The 19,151-nt window shown below is 44.4% G+C and overlaps 1 protein-coding gene across 1 annotated transcript in view; it reads right to left on the bottom strand.

Moving 5' to 3' along the window:
* The window catches only part of ZNF592 (zinc finger protein 592), a 35,881-nt gene that overhangs the window by 4,349 nt on the left and 12,381 nt on the right, over window positions 1-19,151 (bottom strand). The window contains exons 4-8 of the mRNA XM_072345340.1: window positions 13,759-13,937; window positions 10,003-10,179; window positions 9,046-9,205; window positions 3,588-3,866; window positions 2,201-2,313 (exon numbers count right to left, since the gene is read on the bottom strand). Coding sequence (XP_072201441.1) covers window positions 2,201-2,313; window positions 3,588-3,866; window positions 9,046-9,205; window positions 10,003-10,179; window positions 13,759-13,937 — 908 coding nt within the window. The remainder of the gene's footprint in view (window positions 1-2,200; window positions 2,314-3,587; window positions 3,867-9,045; window positions 9,206-10,002; window positions 10,180-13,758; window positions 13,938-19,151) is intronic.

Raw genomic sequence — 19,151 nt, forward strand, 5'->3', positions numbered from 1 at the left:
TTATTTTTTAAAAACAGAAATTGCTTAAAAGATAAATCAGTATTTAATTATGATGTATTTTTCTCCTTCAGGGAGGCAAGATGAGAGGTTATTAAGCAGTATTTATCAAAAACAAACATGCTGAAAATCAAGTGTACCAGACAGTTCATACCTAAGACTGGGAAAATAAGAGCAAGGTCTGAGCACAATTACCAAGTGAATTATGAAAGAAAATACATACATTTGTTCTAATTTGGAATTCTTTTCACGTGAATAGCTAAATGATGCTTTCCTAATTACATCAGTGACAAACTTGGCAGGAGGGAGCTTAAGCAAGTCCTCTGTCACTGGTTTCACCCTAGAAAGTTAACACAAGGCTGAGACCTAAGCAGGGCAAGAAGTGCAAATCACAGTTCCAAATGTTAGATGCAAGAGGGTAACTACAAGACACAACACCTGGAGCCACAGAAATACCAGACTATTGTGACAGATTTTACTCATGCTTCTGGTCTTCAAGGGAAAATCCAAGACAAGAGGATGACACAAAGTTAAGACACCAAGACTGATACTTGCAGGGTCTGTTAAAAGGAAGGCTCAGTAATGAGACATGCTCAGGTCACCTAGCTGAAGGGAAGACCAATCGGAAGCCCTGAGATCCAAACAAAGAGCAGCTGTTGAAGATATTGGCACAAGTGTTTTAAGAAGGCTTAATGTGTTGTTCATGAAAGACTTACTGAAATATAATGATTAAAGAGGGCACAACCACTCTCTCATTAAGACCTTATTAGCAGATTTTGAGAAGAAGCAACTACAAGCTTGAGAATTAAACACAACCACAATTCACTGGAATTTGTAGCTCAGTTTTCTCTGCTGCAAATAATGCATGACCATGAACACACAGGTGAACCATAGATCTACAGCTGCACATTGTTCTGAAAAGTAACAGGAAAAACTGGACCCTAGGCTCTGTAAAACTAATGCATATCCCAGGACATTATTCCTAAACAAATCCTCCTTCCATACTATTTTGATTCTGATACACCCCACTCTGAAACCAATTGATCCAAAAGAGAATAGATTTATACACACCAGGAGCACGTAACTCCAACAACCCACAAAGTTAAAACAAAATGAAATGTACTGGGAACCAATGCTTCACCTCCTCCAGAGGGTGCAAGTCATGGTGCAGTTACAAGAAAAGGGAAGCTGAGAAATTCTGGCTGAAAATGCATTGGGAATTTGCTCGTATCAGGCTCTAGTGGTGATGACACCAATACTTCATCCATTTTCTCAAAGCTACCGCAGTTCACCATGTGGGCCACAGGAACAGAGCACACTAAAGAGGTACACTTCAAAGCCATTTTCTGGTCATCTAAGTGCGAAAATCCAAAGCACATTCCTCAGAAACACTTGCATTCATACAAAATTTCAGTTGAACAACAACAAAAAAATCCCCTAATCTACATTAGTGCAAACGTCCTTTCAAACACAAATGTGCTTGAATTCTGTTTAAAGAAAATGCCTCAGAATCTGAGACAGGAACTAAGCTTGTGTGATCATTCAGCATATGACTTATTCTGCAACAGCAGATAAGAACAGTTGCAGGGGTATTTTTGTAAGCACTGAGCTTTGTCCTGAACTGACACTGTATTCTCATTTAAAATATGTTCACCAGCCAAGGTTTTCATTCACTGCTGATTCACGCAGCTCATCTGGAATCTCCAAATCCATCCTCCTACTCTGAGGAGCATCCTCCCAAGCAAATCCAGAGAGCTTGATTCTCCGCTGCAGCTTGTGCAGACACTTCTACCAGCATAAAAGGGCCTACAGCCCCAACCCCTTAGCATTTGATACACCTTCTGTGCCATTTTTTCCATTGGGAAGACACAAGCACAATGCATAACTACTGAAACCAAGAAGCAAAGATCAGATCAGTATTTTCTTGGCTGTTCCATAAGGCTGTTATAAATGTCATGCTGGACCTGCAGTTCTCAAATCAAACCTTACCCTAAGTTTCCAAAAGGGCGTTGTTGAGTCCAACCCAAGGACTTATTTTAGCCACCAAGTTGCTTACATTTAAAATATTTGTCTTCTCACTCTCCCTCAGTCATTTCTAGCCTGGTGTAGGATGAGTAGGCATGATATACTACAAAGGGCTTCCAAACATGAAAGGTTAGCCCATCACCAAGTACAAATTTGAAATGTGGTATTCAGTACATACCAGCAAGTGTAAACTTTCTTTGCTGTATCGTGATTGTTGCGGATGTGTCTACGCAGACTGTTGGAGGCATTAAAAGAGCGTTCACACTGTCGACAGGGATATCTCTTCATAGCCTAGCAGAAGAACAGAAACATCTTTCAGTAGCATGGAGACAAAAAGGCACTGACTTCCTTATTCTGACTTTCCCCTGCTGCTCATCTGGACCTTACCTCTTGGGTGCAAAACAACCCTCCTCCACTGATAAAGGCAACTGAAATTTTGGGGTTTCACTTACATTCAGCCCAGCAGTTGGCTAATAACAGTACTGGAGCACTGGTCTTATTAAACTAGTTAAGCCACATGCTTGCTTTTTTTTTTTTCGAAGATAGGAACTGCATTAGACGCTTTTGCTGTGCAGTCATTTTGCCGTAGGACTCTGCAGAATTAATTCAAGAGAAGGTCTATTCTCAACCAGGAGATGGCAGGACCCAGTGTGAAGTACAGCTTCCCTCTCCTAGCTCAGCACAATAGAAGGGCAGTATGTTAGAGAGCATCATACAGTACCACCTGTTACCCATTTATGATACCAAACTCTGCCCTGTAGCTAGCTTTCTCCTTTTCATGTTCTCCTTTGTATACCCTGTGTGCAGTCCACTTAGAATCATCTTAAACAACAAAGACATATTATGTATTAAACTGAAAAATTTGGCAAATTTCCTCCTCCTATAGAATTCAAATGGGAAAATTCAGCACCCTCACCCTGCCCACATCTTGATATTTAAGTGTACAACCCAGCAATCCCCACACTAGGTTAGCAGGCATCGAGGCCAGTGAACCACATTTCCACAGTGTCTGCTCATGGGATTCAAGAAGGGTGACTCAAACAAGAAGTCCTGATACCAAGGTACTGAGAAATCTGGCACACACATCTTGGCCTACGTTCTGTCAGCAAGTAAGGCTTAACTTGACAGAACTAAGTCATGGGGCAAGGCCAGAATTGAATAAAACCAAAAAACTGAGAGTTTACAGTTCCTATAATGACAGCTCTGTGCACTCCATATACCTGTTGTATCTACCAAATAATACAGTGTCATTAAGAACTCAACATCGTCCTGAAACTTTGTTTAGACCACCTGTTGGACCAACAGCTGGTGAAGTGGACTTTCTGTCCACTTACATAAACAAGCACAGGAGAAAGCCTGCCATTAGACGCAGTGGGAGAAGGAACAACAAAATGGATAAGTTACATAAGGTTGAAGAGCATATAAGCAAGGACAGAAAGCATTCTGCTCTTACTCCTCAGTCAACTGGCCAACAGATTCTCTTTGCCTCAGATATTAATGGTCACCAAACTCTTTTGCTAGAAGTATCTCATTACAAAGATAAAATGTTTTGTGCGAGTCCTTACCCTTCCATGACTTCTCTTCATATGGGACACGTAGGTTTCCCGATCAGGGAACCACTGCGAACATTCCTTGCAAGTCCAACCAGTTCTTCTCAGCTTGGACTTGGATTCGGGATTGTGTCCTTCCATCCTCATGTCTTTCCTTGGCAGAGGTGAGTGGGAAGTCCCATTGGCCACTGACAGCTCCTTTTGTGGGTTATGAACCTGGTTCCTTGACGTCTTCTCAGACTTCTGCCGAAAGTTTAAGAGTTCCTCAGGATTTTGGGGGACTCCATGAACACCCTGGAAAACAAAAATAAGAGCATCAAACATAACACCTATTTGTAATCTGTAAGCATACTGTTATGTATAAATACCACATTTAAATAGATAATAAAAGCCCCCTCCAAACACTAAGTTAACATCTGGCCCCTGTGCACCCTCCCATTTCTCCTCGAATCTGACCACAGCACTTCCCTCAGTAAGAGACATTCCCAATAAACATGAAGCTTCTATTTATGTTCCCTGTGTGACAACAGGAACTCCTCAGCGCTATCTGTTTAACATTTTGTATGAGACCTGAGCACTCAAGATAAAAAGGGAAGACAAAGTGAGAGAGAAATGCTAACTGTCATTACTTCAAGAATCAAGAGAATCACAAGTTTGGAAAGGACCTACAAGATCATCCAGTCCAACTGTCCTCCCATTACCATTGCTACCACAAGCCACTAAACCAGCACTTGTAGCTCCTGTCATGGTCACTCCTCATCCAGATAACTCTCGAACACTGCCAGGGACTATGACTCCACCAACTCCATAGGCAGCCATTCCAGTGCCTGACCACCCTCTGAGAATAAAAAGCTTATCCTCATGTCTAGACTAAACCTCTTCTGGTACAACTTTTGGGCATTTCCTCAGGTCCTGTTCGTTGCCTGGGAGAAGAGGCCAAGCCCCTCCTCACCACAACCTGCCTTCAGGAAGTTGTAGAGTGCAATGAGGTCTCCCCTGAGCCTCCTCTTCTCCAAACTAAACAATCCCAGCTCCCTCAGCCGCTCCTCATAAGACTTGTGCTCCAGACCCCTCACCAGTTTCACTGCCCTTCACTGGACACGTTCCAGGGCCTCAATGTCTTTATTGGAGTGAGGACCCCAAAACTGAACACAAACTTGAGGTGCTGCCTCACCAGTGCTGAATACAGAAGGATGATCACCTCCCTGCTGCTGGTCACACTATTTCTAATACAGGCCAGGATGCCATTGGCCCTCTTGGCCACCTGGGCACACTGTCGGCTCATGTCCAGCCAAGCATCAACCAACACTCCCAGGTCCCTTTCCTCTTCACAGTCATCCAACCACTCAACCCTAAGCCTATAGAGCTGCATGGGGTTATTGTGGCCAAAGTGCAGGATCCAGCACTTGTCCTTGCTAACCTCATCCCATTCAACTCAGCCCAGCAATCCAGCCTGTCCAGATCCCTCAGAAGGGCCTCACTACCCTCAGGCAGATCAACACCACCTCCCAGCTTGGTGTCATCTGCAGACTTACTGAGAGTACACTCAATCTCTCATCTAGGTCATTAATGAGGATATTAAACAAGATGGGCCCCAGTACCGACCCCTGGGGGACACCACTTGTAATGGGTCACCAGCTGGACTTAACTCCATTAACCACTACCCGTTGGTAGTGGTATAAGTTGCTGCTTGCAACACTGGAGGCCTGGGGTTCGAATCCCCCCTGTGGCACAAGTGGTAGAACTGCCTCTCTGCTACACAGAGGGCTCGAATCCCGGGAGCTGGACTCGATGATCTCTAAGGTCCCTTCCAACTCACATGATACTGTGATACTGTGATACATCTCACCTTGTGGCATTCAGGGACAGCCTGGTTCTTGTGCCTTTAAGATTTCTACTTTGAGGAGTGTTCAGGCTTCCTGGACCCTCTTACCCTTAAGGAGCAACTCCCAAGAGACCCCTGCAAGAAGCGTCCTGAGCTGGTCAAAGTCCACCCTCTGGACATTCAAGTTGTGCTGGTCTCCCTTCTGACATCTCCAAGAACAGAGAATTCTACAATTTCATGATCATGTCTGGATGAGGAGCTATGAGAGCTGGTTTAGTAGCTTGTGGTCACATCAGTAATGGCAGAACAGTTGGACTAGATGATCTTGTAGGTCCATTCCAACCTTGTGATTCTATGATTCAATGACTACTGCTATTCACATTTTCAGAATTAAAAGCTTGAGAAATAAAAGCAAGCACAAAGCCAGATATCAGCCTTATATGGAACGTGTCTTCAGGCTCTTTGCTTGTTCAACAGGCCAAAATCCCTGTCCCCCAAAAAGTTATTTTAACAAAGAAAAATCAACATAAAGAAAATAATAAGAATTGAAGAGCTGTGGGAAAGCAAAAACAAATAAAACAACAACATATGAAAAAAACCTTAGGAAATTCCCCTAGCAACAACAATAGTTCATCCACACAAAAGGATAATTTAGAGGTTTAATTGTGCATAGTAATTAATACCGGGTAAAGTTTCAACACACAAAGGCCCCGGGGCACTTGGAAGCCTTTCCTTGGGTTAGGCACAAAACAAGGTTCAAAACACAAGGTCTGATGTGAGAAGCTTGTGCTTTGCACCTGAGCCAACTGATGCCTACAGAAGCTCTGACGTAATAGCAGGGCACAGCACCGCTCGCTATTTAGGGTTACACAAACACTTCCCCTTTCTCCTTATCTGGAAATCTCAAGTGTTATATAAGTGGAGAGTACATTATCACCCATTACTCCATGCCTGCTGTTATTACACCACTGGAAGGAAAAAAGAATAACGGAGCACAGAAAGTGAGCTGACTTTCAGACAGCAACTCCTATAAACTCCATATGGCATAAAGCAGTGCTATCTGATAGGAAAATGGATGGGTTAATGCAATTATCACCTTGCCACGGCCAAAAAGCCGCCTTCTATTACAATCTCAATTGATGGCCAAATACAGCCCAGTGATTAAAATGTAGAAAGTTCTGTTGTGCCAACATCAGTCAGCCTGTGCAGAAACTGCTATGGACAAGTTATTGGGATTGGAACCTGCAAATGAGGTTGGCTTCAGCTGAAGCCCAGCTACAAGCACTGGGGCTTTGAAGGTCCCAGTCTTAATCTCAACTCTGTTTTCCCAGCGATAATACAGTAAGATTACCAATCATCAGCTTCACAGGAGGGTTTCAAATTTTAATTCATTAACGCATGCAGAGCATTTCCAGATTTACAATTTAAAGGCATGGAGGGAAAGAGCGAAGTAGTAGTTGTGACTTTTTCCTCTTTTAGGAGTGAGCTACTGAAACTCCTGGCCTTTTACATAGAAACAAAACAAACAGCACTGTTTTTTAAAAAACAAAATCATGTCACTGTTTTTTCTGATCAAAGAGAACTAAGGCTTGCATGCCCTTTCTTCAGAATGCAACCAGGAAATCTAAGAGGATTTCTGCAGAAGTGTGGTTAGTGTGCACAGAAATATACTGACTGAAGCAACTGGAAAACGTGGCGTTCACACGTTACAAGACAATCAGATCTGCAAGCCCACAGACACATTCTGCCAAGAACATCCACCAAATGGACAACAGGCTTTCCATATGTTTCACAGAACCATAGAAAAGGTTGGGTTGAAAGGGACCCTCAAGCCCACCCAGTTCCACCACTGCACAGACTGGCTGCCCCCAGATTTGGCTGCCCAGGGCCCACCTGTGTCCTTGTCACCTCCAGAGATGGGGCACCCACAGCTCTGGGCAGCAGTGCCAGCACCTCACTGCCCTCTGAGTAAAGAATTTTCATACACTATCTAATCTAAATCTCCCCTTTTAGGTTTAAAGCCATTCCCCCTTCGCCCTGTCACTACACTCCCAGGGTCTCTCAATAACCCCCAGCTCTCTCAGCCTGTCTTCATAGCAGGGATGCTCAGAGGTCTGGAGCACCTTTGTGGCTCTCCTCTGAATTTGCACCAACAGCTCCACGTTATTTGTGTGCTGGGTGTCCAAGAGTTGAACACAGTGCTGCAGTGGGGTCTCTGAAGAGCAGAGCAGAGGAGGAGAATCACCTCCTTCAACCTGCCAGCTATATTTCTGGGTGCAGCTCAGGATATAGTTGGCTCTCTGGGCTATGAGTGAACACTGCTGGCTCATGTTGAGCTTTCCATCCACCAGGACACCCAAGTCCTTCCCTATAAGGCTGCTCTGTATTCACTTACTGCTCAGCTTGCATTTGTACTTGGGATTGTCCTGACCCAGGACCTTGCATCTGGCCGTGCTGAACCTCATAAGGTTCTTACAGGCCCACCTGTCAGGTCTGCTGAGGTCCTCTGGCCCATCCCTCCAGGGTGTTGATCGCACCACACTGCATGGTGTTGCCAGTAAACTTGCTGAGGGTGCATTCCGACCCACTGTCCATGTCACTGACATGATGTTAAATAACAATGGTTTCATTAATGACCCAGGACGATCATCAGTCATCACTGCTCTGCATGCAGACATCAAGCCAGTGACCTGAGTGTTCCATCTGTCAAATGCACGACTACTGTAGAGATCAGGATGTCACATGAGACACTGTCAAATGCTTTGCAAACCTCCACATAAATGACATAATTTGCTCTTCCCTTCTCCACCATTATTGTAAAGATGTTATAGAAGACCACATTTTCAGGCACAATTTTCCCTTAGTGAAGCCATTCTGTTTTCCATGTACATTACCATACTTTGTAAGAGGATTTGTTCCATGATCTTGCTGGATACAATATGAGAATGACTGCCTTGTAGTCCCCTGGGTCTTCCATTTTTAAAAACAAGGTTATATTTTCCCTTTTCCAGTCACTCAGAGCTTCACTGTACTGCCACAACTTCTCAAGTATGATTGGTAGTGGCTTAGAAACTTCACGTGACAGTTTAACATAGCTACCTCCTGAAGGCTGGCACCTCCAGGGCAGAACCTTCTGCCTCAGTCATTCTCCTCTAGCAATCTCCTTTGGTTCTGCAGGCAAGTTAGGGAAGCAGGTGTCAAATTCTGTGCCGCCTCTCTTGGAGGCAGCTGCAAAAGGGACAAGGAACCAAAGCCCTCCTTTTTTATGCATGCACACAGAAGAGGGAGATCCAGCCTTCCTTACACAAATTCAGTAGTACTGTGGGCAGAGAACACTTCTCCCTGCTTCCCAAAGCTTAATCACTTCCTTGGGTTTAATACAAAACAGTTAACAATCAGAAAGATTTATCTGTAGAAAGTAAGCCTTTGTCACAAGGTTAAATTAGACAAGGAGGAGAGTAACCACCTGCAGTGTTACCAAGTAATCCAAAGTGCTCAACTGATTTTTCCAGATAATAACATAAATTTTTGCTGTCTGTTTTTCTATTAACGTATTGCTCAAGAACATTCTATTTCTTTAGTCAAAGCAAACTCTCTGTGAACTCAGAAACTAGGACCTCATATCATTAAGTGGTGGGAGTTACCTACCTTAACGTGCTGCATTAACTGCTGTTTCTGCATATACACCAGCTGACACTGTGGACACTTAAACACGCCCACTAACAACTTGTTGGTATTCTGCTGGAAGTGCTCTTGGAGCAGCTTCTTCTTGTTAAAGACAGTCTCACAAGAACATTTGTAGATCACCCTGGAACAATTTAAAAAAGAAAACTCACTCTCTCTTCATTAGTTATCTTGAGAAGGCAGTGGAAGAAGTCATCTCAGGAACTTCGAAAAGGGATGGGCTTCTGATGAGGGCTGTGCTCTCTCAATGCATTGACAACATACAACCACGTGGACCACTGAACTATTATCTCAACTGGGAAAAACAAAAAAAAAGCCCCCGGCACATACCACAACTTGCTAAAAATAAGTTTACTTACATGCATATGCATAACCACCTACGTGTGTGACATTAAGTGCAGACTCAGAGTACACTTGCTATGTATTCCTTTCGGTTCCACTTTTCCATGGTCCCTCCCTTACAGCACGCATTTTTGGCATTAGCTCAGGGCTCAGCAGAGTGGAAACAACAAAAGGTTTCTCTCTAGTGATTTTCTCTGGGGCAATACTGCACAGCACAACTCTCCCCTTGCTTTGGAGTGCCAAAATCAGCAGTTACCCTGAGGCTACCTATCAAGAGGTGCCACTCCGGCTCCAGCTAGACCAGAAGGTGACAATTAAGATCGGTTTGCAGATGTTTCACTATTCCCTGCCCAAACTCCTCTTCTCCTACCCAAGGAGGCAGTATTTGTATCAAGGAGAGCACGCCATGGTTAGGAACGAACCTCTGCCAGCAGACAAAGGGGCAGCTCTTCTGATATGAGGACAGAATCAAACAACAACAAAAAAAAGGAAAGAAGAAAAACCAACTGAGATGGAAAGCAGAGGCAGTTGTGGAGCTACCCAGCAAAGGAGAAGAGCAGATAATAATGAAATACTTACTGAGTAGTCTTGTGAGGCTCTGCTGGGTGCTGGCTGGTCATGTGAGCCACGGTGCTGTCTGCTGACTTGAAGGCCATTGGGCAAAAAGAACACTTGTGGAAGACTTCGCAGTGCTTCTCGTGAATGTGCACTTTCAGTAATGCCAGGGTCATGAAGACAACTCCACAATGAATGCACCTAGGGGATGCAGAAGGAGAGAGCTGAATCAGAGCTGCAATACTGCTTCCAAGATGCACATACCAATGGAAGACAGCATGGCAGGAGACAAGCACCATGCTACAGCAGGTCCTTGTTTAGTCTCTTCAGTAACAATGCAGAGGAATCAAGGAGGAACGTGATACAGGAATTCATCATCTGGGCAGAATCAGATCAGCAAGGGAGCACATTTATAAGGGAAATTTACAGAGACCAAAATGACCCAGAATGAAGAAGGCAAAATATGCTATATAAAAATGCTGCCTTGTACCCCTGAAAGCCAATTCTATCAGAGGTGCAAGCGAAGAACTGAAATAAAGGTATTTGAAGAGGTCTCCAGGTAGTACCAAGCAGCATAACAGATGTACTAAAAAAGAACACTCAGCTAGGAAATTTTCAGCAACCCTGCACCATACCATACCAAGCAAAGGACGATAATGACAGAAGCAGCAAAGATACTGAAAACAGCAACAGAAAGCAATTACACTCACTGCAACTATTAAGACACAGGTGTTGCCTGGATAGTGTTTGTCTGGGGATGCTCCATAAAAACAGATGGGAAGAAGAGCTTGCAGGTGGAGCTAAAGGATTCCTCCCTGTAGCCCCAAACAAAGCCAGGGTGACCCCTCTCTTCCCAACAGCCCTCTCCCATGATAGCAACATCTGATTGAGGCTGTCCTATATTTAACTTGAATACTTCTCCCAAGCACACATCCAACAGCTCAACTCACGGGAAGCCACGCACCAGCATGGAGAGGGAAAATGAGGCTCCATCTCCTTACCAGTGCTCCTCTGGCCTGGGACTGGAATAGCTGTGAGAGATGGTTTCCCCCAGTGGGGCTGGAGTTAAGCTGTAGGACTGCTTTTCCCTTTGTTCTGACGTTTGCTAGATTATCCTTCCCTCCAAATGAGCCTCCTGACAGCACTTAGGAAACAAGTCTGTGCTTTGAAGTTATAGTTCAAAAGCTCATTAGGCAAAAGTCAGCCCAAAGGAGACAAACCCTCTCCCCCAAAACATGCACAGAAATGCTCCTTTCTTCATTTTCAAGAGGGAAGCAGTGACAACAGCCAGTGTCATCCTTGGGAAAACATGAAAATATTCTGCTCAGCCTTGGAGCCCGAACCTCAGCCATGTCAGCTGGGGAGAGAGACTTCCATTAGGGTTGCACCAAGAACTCCGTTATCAGGAAGAACAGATCTCCAAGAATAAATGGGAGAGAAAGCCCTAATCCTGGCAGGAAGGTACAGACAGTACAACCAGGAATACTCAATAGGCTTCCCCCATAAACACTTCTCAAATCAACCAGAGACAGCTCTGCATTACACTCCGTTTTGGCAAGCATGAAACACTTTATAAATATTTAGGGGATGAAATAATTACTATCTCAGGGTCAAATGATCACAGGTTAATTTAATTTATAGTAAAATGGAAGTTTAAACAAAAGACACTTTGTAATCAAGAATCTCAGGGCCAGAAAGATGAACTTCAATAAAGTAAACTAATTAGCAGAGCAAAGTGGATGGAGGATGTCACAGGCTTGCCATGTAACTTTTGTAAATTGTGAATCCCACTATAATCCAAGCACAAGGGGATAATTTGCAGGAGAAGAGTCCAGGATAGCCTCAGGGCAAGGAAGGGTGCTGTATGAGTCTTGGAAAGAATCCTACGAGATAAGATAAGGCTACAAGACATTGTCTTAACCCTCTGCCAGCATCCAGCTCCTGAACTCTCCAAACAGCAGCAAGCAGGAAAACGTGTGCCACATGGTCAGTGTGGGAAAGATGGGGAGGTGACACTTGGAACCTGACAGCATTTTGGGCAGGCTTGTTGATTTTCATGTTAAAATGTAGAAGACCCTTCTCAACTGCAATGCAACTGCTAGGCATGACTAAAACCTGAACTCAAACAATCCTACCCCAAACCTGGGACATGCTGAGATATTAGAAGAAAAGGAGATGGAACAAGGGCTGATCAGAAAAACAAAGCAAAACACGAGTCAGAAATTCAAGGAAAGCAGAGATATACCATGGAGAAGGAAAAGCTGAGCTGACCCTGGACAGGATTTAAAATAAACCCTTGGCTTTTCAGCTCTGCAAATAACGAAAAGGAAAGGAAAGAACAAAAGTCGCTACGTGACCATAGGACAGATGCCATGGATTATCTAGATTTGATTCTACAACTTGAATTTATTTCTTCTGTTTTGAAGGAATGCAATAATGCCAGACTGGCAGCAGAGACAGGAAGGACGACAGGGAAGGCACAGCCAGTGCTCCCCTACGTGGTGGGTTCAGTTGCCAAAGATAAGCACCAGCTTATTAAAGAAGAGAAATGTAACTTTTGGAGAAGCCGGTAAAAGCTAAAACCCTGCCTTGTTTCAGACATTCATTACTTCTCCCAGCACAAAAAGCAAATATTTGCTAGACATCTGTGGATGGATGGAAGCTGACATTGCTGATAAGGATTAAGGAGGCATTATAAAGATGCTATAAATCTGGAATTAATCATGCTTTCAAAAAAAAATGCAAGGGCACACACTTAAGAAGCAGGACCAGCCTCTGCTGTAGACTGAGAGCCCATCAGCTGGCCAGGGCTCGTTTTCTGACATCTTCTCCCATCCCTCTTTTTCAGCATTCCTCCTTTTCCAACATTAATTCCATTTTCAAACAGCCACAGTATCACAGCCATTTAATTTGAAACAGAATTAATTCTTTGTTGTGTGCTATGCCTCCTCTAATCAGATCCCACATTAAAAATACCCAAAAACTCTGTCTGTATATAATTAAATTCAAAATCAGATGGATATGTCTCTTTTCTCTGTGACTGAAAGAAACGGCCCTTGAAAAATTCAGAAGAAACCACACGGTGCAGGCTTCCTCAAATGGCAAACATTTTAAAAGAACAGCTCCAAAGCAGAAATTGTCCCATTCCCTTTATACATCATGGTATTTAATGGCAAACGAAGAAAAAGCTGAATTCTAAGGAAACCTAAAAGGTCAGCTAGTCCATCACTCATCTCCCAAGTAAATCATCTTCATCTACACATAAAAATGAGGAAAAGCATGTGGGAAAACATAATATCTTTTATTAAAGCAATCAGTTTGGCTGCAGCAATGACAACGCAAGTGCAGATATACCAGCACATCCAGAGCCTTGGGAGCCTTCCCCCATTTCTCTCAGCTCATAAGAAGAGTTTGGAGATAAAATAATCTACAAAGTGCATCCCTCGGTCCGTGACAACTGACATACGCTGAGTCCTCAGAGAGATGTGGAGGATCAAGATCTGCCATCTTTTGGCTGTGAAGAGTAATCTCAAGGGGACCGCTTGTGACCTGGAGGTAATGCCAGCACCTTTCAACTTAAAGTTGCCTCAAAATCATGTCTACTCTCTGAAACCTCCCCTTAAATTCACTTAGTCATTTCCCATTTCAAATGCGCTTCATTCCACAGAAAACTACACCAATTCTGTGTTACATTCTCTTCAGTTTCTGCTTTAAGATTTCCAAAACCTATATCCAGTTTCCCACTCCCTCCTGCCCCTTCAGCATTTAATTTGCACAAACCTGAAGCCGACTTTGCGGGAGTAATGCAGGCAGTTCTCTTTGACGTGAGTTTGGAAATAGGCAGAGCGGCAGACAGCCCCACACTCGGGGCAGCAGTACGGTGATTTGTGAGCATGGATCCTCTGGTGGGCGCAGTAGCTGCACTGGTTGGGCAACATCATCTGGCACACCTGACACGTCTGAAAGAAAGGCTGCATTAGTTAGTTACTCTCCAGGAATCTACCCAGTTTAGAGGAGCACCCAGCTCCTTCTCCTGCCCACCTGCCCTTCAGTCACTGCTTTCATTCTATCAACGAGACATTTGAGATGGAAAGTACCACCAAACTGCATCAAAATCATCAACAATCAGAAAAACCTTCCTGTCCTAAAACTCAAAACGCATGCTGATGAACTCAGCGCAGCACTGATGCGTGGCAGCCTTCTCCCCAAAACCACATTCCTGCCTTTCACAATATTTCTCTGAACCAGACTGAATCTCAACTTCTGAGGAGCACAGGCCACACGTTCAGTGATGTCCTTAGAGACACTTCTTGATAATCTGCCATTACAAACAATGCAAAGATGCTTTCTCTCCATTTCAGTGCCCTTTTTTATCTTGCTGTTGAAAGGGCTGCTCTTAACAGCAGTACAGATTTGCAGAAGCCTCATTTACTTAATACGTAAAGTTCAGCACCACATCAGTACACACGTGGATAGCTCTGCCATCAGTAAATGCTCCACTGCTCCTAATCTGACCATAAGAACGAGCTGCAGCAAGCAGCTAATGACGGATTATCAAAGTGTGAAACTGAACTGCATAATTTCTTCTGCACTGTCCAAAATACTGTGAGTAATAGAAAACATCATTTATAATAAAACACAAAGCTATAACAAGTCCAAGAAGGTTCACTGTGAGCAGAGGAGAGATTAAGAAATCAGGCTCCAGAGGAAGGAGAAAACTTCAGAACCTGCCAAGCAATCTGAAAGCCATGATCTGAAGTGCTGCAGATTGAATCTGAAGCAGAAAAAGTTTCTGTAGGAGAGAAGAAACTGGCTAGAAGAAACTGCTGCAGGACACACACTGATGTCAGGACAACCTCAGCCCTTCCCAAATGCTGGAGGAGCCCCTGATTCCAACAAGGAACTTCAGCACCAGTGAACCATCATTTGAACCCATAAATAGGAAATTAAAGCATCTCCAGGACTTCTAGGCAAGGAATATTTTGAGAGCGCTTTGGTCAGCAGTTAAAGGGTGAGCTACAAGTAGGAATTAACATTCAGGGCAGTCTGAGCTGTCGTTGTTGTCTTTTATGGCATTTTTTCCTAACTGATTTGTGCTGGGAAATGAAGCTTTTTGGCATGGCTAGAAGAGAACTTCTCAACTTTGATCCCTCCCAGTATTTAAAGCAGACTCAGCACAAACAGGAGGAGAAGGCACCTTTGCCCTTGTAGCAGAGCAAGAAGTACTTTCTCACCAGATCCAAAAAAATCACCACGTTGAGGCTGGTTATATTTTGATTTCAGCTAGCAAGGGGCATCAACACCAACTGTTAACTTCTTCAGGCTCTGCAAGAAGCACGCAACGTGAGAATAAAAAGGAAGACACAGGGAGAATAAGGTGCAGCTGGAGAAACACCTGCCTCAACACAGCACTCCACAGGGGCACGGAACACCAATCCTCTGTATTACAAGCAGGGGCTGACCACTAAGAACTGCACGAAGTGGCCAGGCAACACAACAGCAGGTTGTATTTACTTGTCTATAGAGCCCAAGTGATGTACACAGGAAAGAGCAGTCATCATGGCACGCACCAAGTGACAGCCCGCCTGCTGAGTGCTGCCACCACAAGGAACAGATCCTGTGCTTCTGAGAGAAGCATCAGAGGACTCAGCAGAATCACATCCAGCAAATCAGATGTCAGGAATTAATAACATTTAAAAACAAACACCAAAACATCATCGTCATCTTGGAGACTGTGCGGCTTTTTCTTCCTTTTGCAACACTCCTGCTTTGTACGAGAAGTTGTAACTTGGTTCCAGATGTCACATTTTTATCTCTCCCTGAGTCTTCCGTGATCCTTCAAAGAAGTCTGGCAGCAATTTGAGACATTCATTAGTCAGTTATTTCTAAAGCATGTTACGAGGATATGATTTGAATTGTGTAATGTCTGTGTTTCTCATATGCTCCCATAACCTACACTTTAATCAAGAGTTATTTGCTGCAAGTTTTATGTAACTCCACTTTGCCTGCCACACAACACTCAGGCTTTTTCTTCTTCCAGAAGTCACATTCACACAGACAGAAAAACACTCAGAAGCTCTCCTACTTCAGAACACTTCATTTTATTCCCATTTCTATTTATTAGCTTCTTCAGAAGGGTTGGGGGGGAAGCCAACAAAACCAACAGCAGCTGAAGCAGAATGAAGGACAGAAAGCCACATTAACCCAACCCTTCTGGAGTGGTAAGCACAACCCCAGAGAACATGGAGGTGTTTGTGAATCACAAAGACTGGAGTTAAGGCCCAGTTTGGCTCAGAAAAGTGCCTGCAAAGAGATTACACCACTGACCCTTCCGCTGCCCTAAAACAATTGCAGAATGAACTCTGAGCCAAAGCAGATCCATTTACAAGAGTTCCAGCCCAGCTGTGCACAGCACACTGGAGCAGAAATTCAGAGCAATTTCCCTTCTCACATACAGGCATCACCATGAAATGCCCACAGCCAATTTTCTCGCTCAGCTGCATCCAGCTATGACAGGATCCCCATTAACACCGCACTGGAAGCTGAACTTGGGGCACAAAACCCTTCGCTTTCACTTACTGCTGATACAAACTGAAAGGGAACCAGCTTCAGCGCAAGTAGAGGTGATTTACATTAGCTTTAGATCCTCTTCACTGCTACAGAAAGTTAAGGGATGTAGGCAAAATTCACATTTAAGAGATGTCCCCAGACTACAGAAGTCGTCCTGAACACAACCACCGCAGAGCTGCAGCAGAGAACATGGAGCTATGCTGACAGTAAGGCACGGAACCTGGACTACAGAAACTGAAAGAGGCTAACAACAACAACAACAACAACAAAATATATATATAAATAAAAAAAGATTGAGGCCTCAGACTGAAACACAAGAAGAACAGAAGTGATATTTTTGGAAAGCAAATGTTTTAAAGAGCCCTTGTTCTTCATATATTCAAACCAAAATCCCCCACCAGAGCCCCCCCCCAAGCCCCAGCCCTTCCCACACCCAGCCTTTTGAAAGCTTTTATACAGAAAGGGCACCCGAGGCATCCCAGTTACAGGACTGGGATGGAGATTACCAGGATGCTTCTGCTCTAAGAAAAATCATCAAGGAATTACTGCTTCAAAAGCTCACCTTAATCTCTGCATTAGCTTTCCCTTAATACCCCACTAGAACAAGGACCAGCAGCCTGCACCCTCCAGCACGTTCAGTGTGGAGCTGGGTGACACAGCTTTGGCAGCACAGCTTTCAGCAATGTGCAGCCCCAGCACACCAGCTCTGCACCTCCTGCCCATCATCCACTGGCACATCTCTTTGCTGTCCTACCCTACAGCCAACCAGTCTGCTTAGCTATTTTGGCTTGGATTATTTTGATAACCAGTGTGCGCAGAAATGGCCAGCAAAAAATTTCTTCAGTGGGCTTCACGATAGCTAAGCTCCCTTCCCAAGGCTCTCTCTAAATACATGCATCATTTCACTAGCAGAAACTTACAGATGAAAAATAATAATAAAAACTCAGTTATTAGTTAAAAGAAAAATACAGATCCAAACAGATACCTAAAACCAATCAAGTTTTAATAAGGGAACATGCATCAAGTCCAGGCATAATATCCCATATATAGACAGTGCTGCATCAAGTAAATCAATTCTCAACTTTCTCAGTCTATAATCTTCTCTCCTTACAACCTCAGCCATAATTTTAAGAATTTCAGTTTCTACGTCATTTATTTTGACTCACAAACCATCTGCCTCCTGTGCCCCTTGTGTTGCAAAACCTGAACTCGCAGTTGCTAAAATCATCCCTTACTGGATGACACTGGGCTTTCACATCCTCACTTTCCAATCACTTCTACAACCCCTAAGGTTACACAGCACACGTCCCCTCTCTCTTCTAATGACAGCCCTCCACCCTGCCCATCTTTTGCAGAGATGCCTACCAGACTCTAAGCTCTGCTTCTATTTTCTCACCTTTCCTTACACCTTGCATCCTATCAAAGACACAGCTGTCCAAATGTCACTTCTGCTAGCATCTTTATCAATTACCTTGCTTTTTCACCAACTCCCTTCATCCATGACCAGTCAAGTAGTTGCTAATCCCAGCAATAAGACTTAAGCCCTCCCTCCAGAAAGTAGATGCACTCTTCTCCCTCAAGATGACAGAAGGCATGGAGTACTTCAGCTGTGAGGAGTGGCTGAGCGAGCTGCAACTTCAGCCTGGAAAAGAAGGCTCAGAGGGGTCTCATCTATAAACACCTGCAGAAAGGTACAGAGAAGGAAGAGCCAGGCTCTCTACCATGGTGCCCAGTGCCAGGGCAAGAGGCACTGGATGCACATGGGAGCAGAGGTGCCATCTGACCATCAGGGAGCACTCCTCTGCCATGTGGATGATGGAGCACTGGCACAGGGTACCCAGAGAGATTGTGGAGTCTCCTCGGAGACCTTCAAAAGCCAGGACATGGGCCTGGACACCCTGCTCTAGGGTACCTGCTGGGGCAGGAACAGTGAGCCAGTGGTTCCTTTCAGACCAAATGATTTGTGACTCTTTGAAGCAGATCCCTGAGGAGGCCTAAGTCTTCTCTCATGAAGTCCAACAAGTTTGTCCTTCACCCTTCCCTCTGCCCTCAGGATCCTGAACTCCACCATCTGGCAGATGTTGCAGCCAAGGCTTCCAGCAACCTTTATATTTCCACATCATTCATGATTATGAAATCCAGAGTGTTTCTCCTCACCAGCTCCCCTTTCTTTCAAGCCAGGTGATTGTCACTGATGCTACCCAGGGACTTCAGGTAGCTGCAGTACCTCACAAGGCCCAGGTCCTGTGAATGTGAGGCTACTTCTAACACTTGGTACAGGGTCTGCTTGTTCTTCCAATCAACCTATCGCAAAGAGCCACTACCATATCATCCCTACCAGTCTTCCTGTTAGTCTTAACCCACCACCAGGCAGAGCTTTCATGTATTCACAAAAGAAGACTCCTTCATTTTGTCTTGCCACCCTGTCCTTCCAAAAGGGCCCACACCCCTCCATCACAGGACTCCAGTCATTGGAAGCCTTCTTTATGTTGCCAGAATACAGAATCACAGAATGACCCGGGTTGGAAGGGACCTCAAGGATCATGAAGCTCCAACCCCCCTGCCTGGCAGGGCCACCAAACTTCCATGTTTACTAGATCAGA

Source organism: Excalfactoria chinensis, chromosome 10 (genome assembly GCF_039878825.1).
Source record: "Excalfactoria chinensis isolate bCotChi1 chromosome 10, bCotChi1.hap2, whole genome shotgun sequence".
Lineage (NCBI taxonomy): Eukaryota > Metazoa > Chordata > Aves > Galliformes > Phasianidae > Excalfactoria > Excalfactoria chinensis.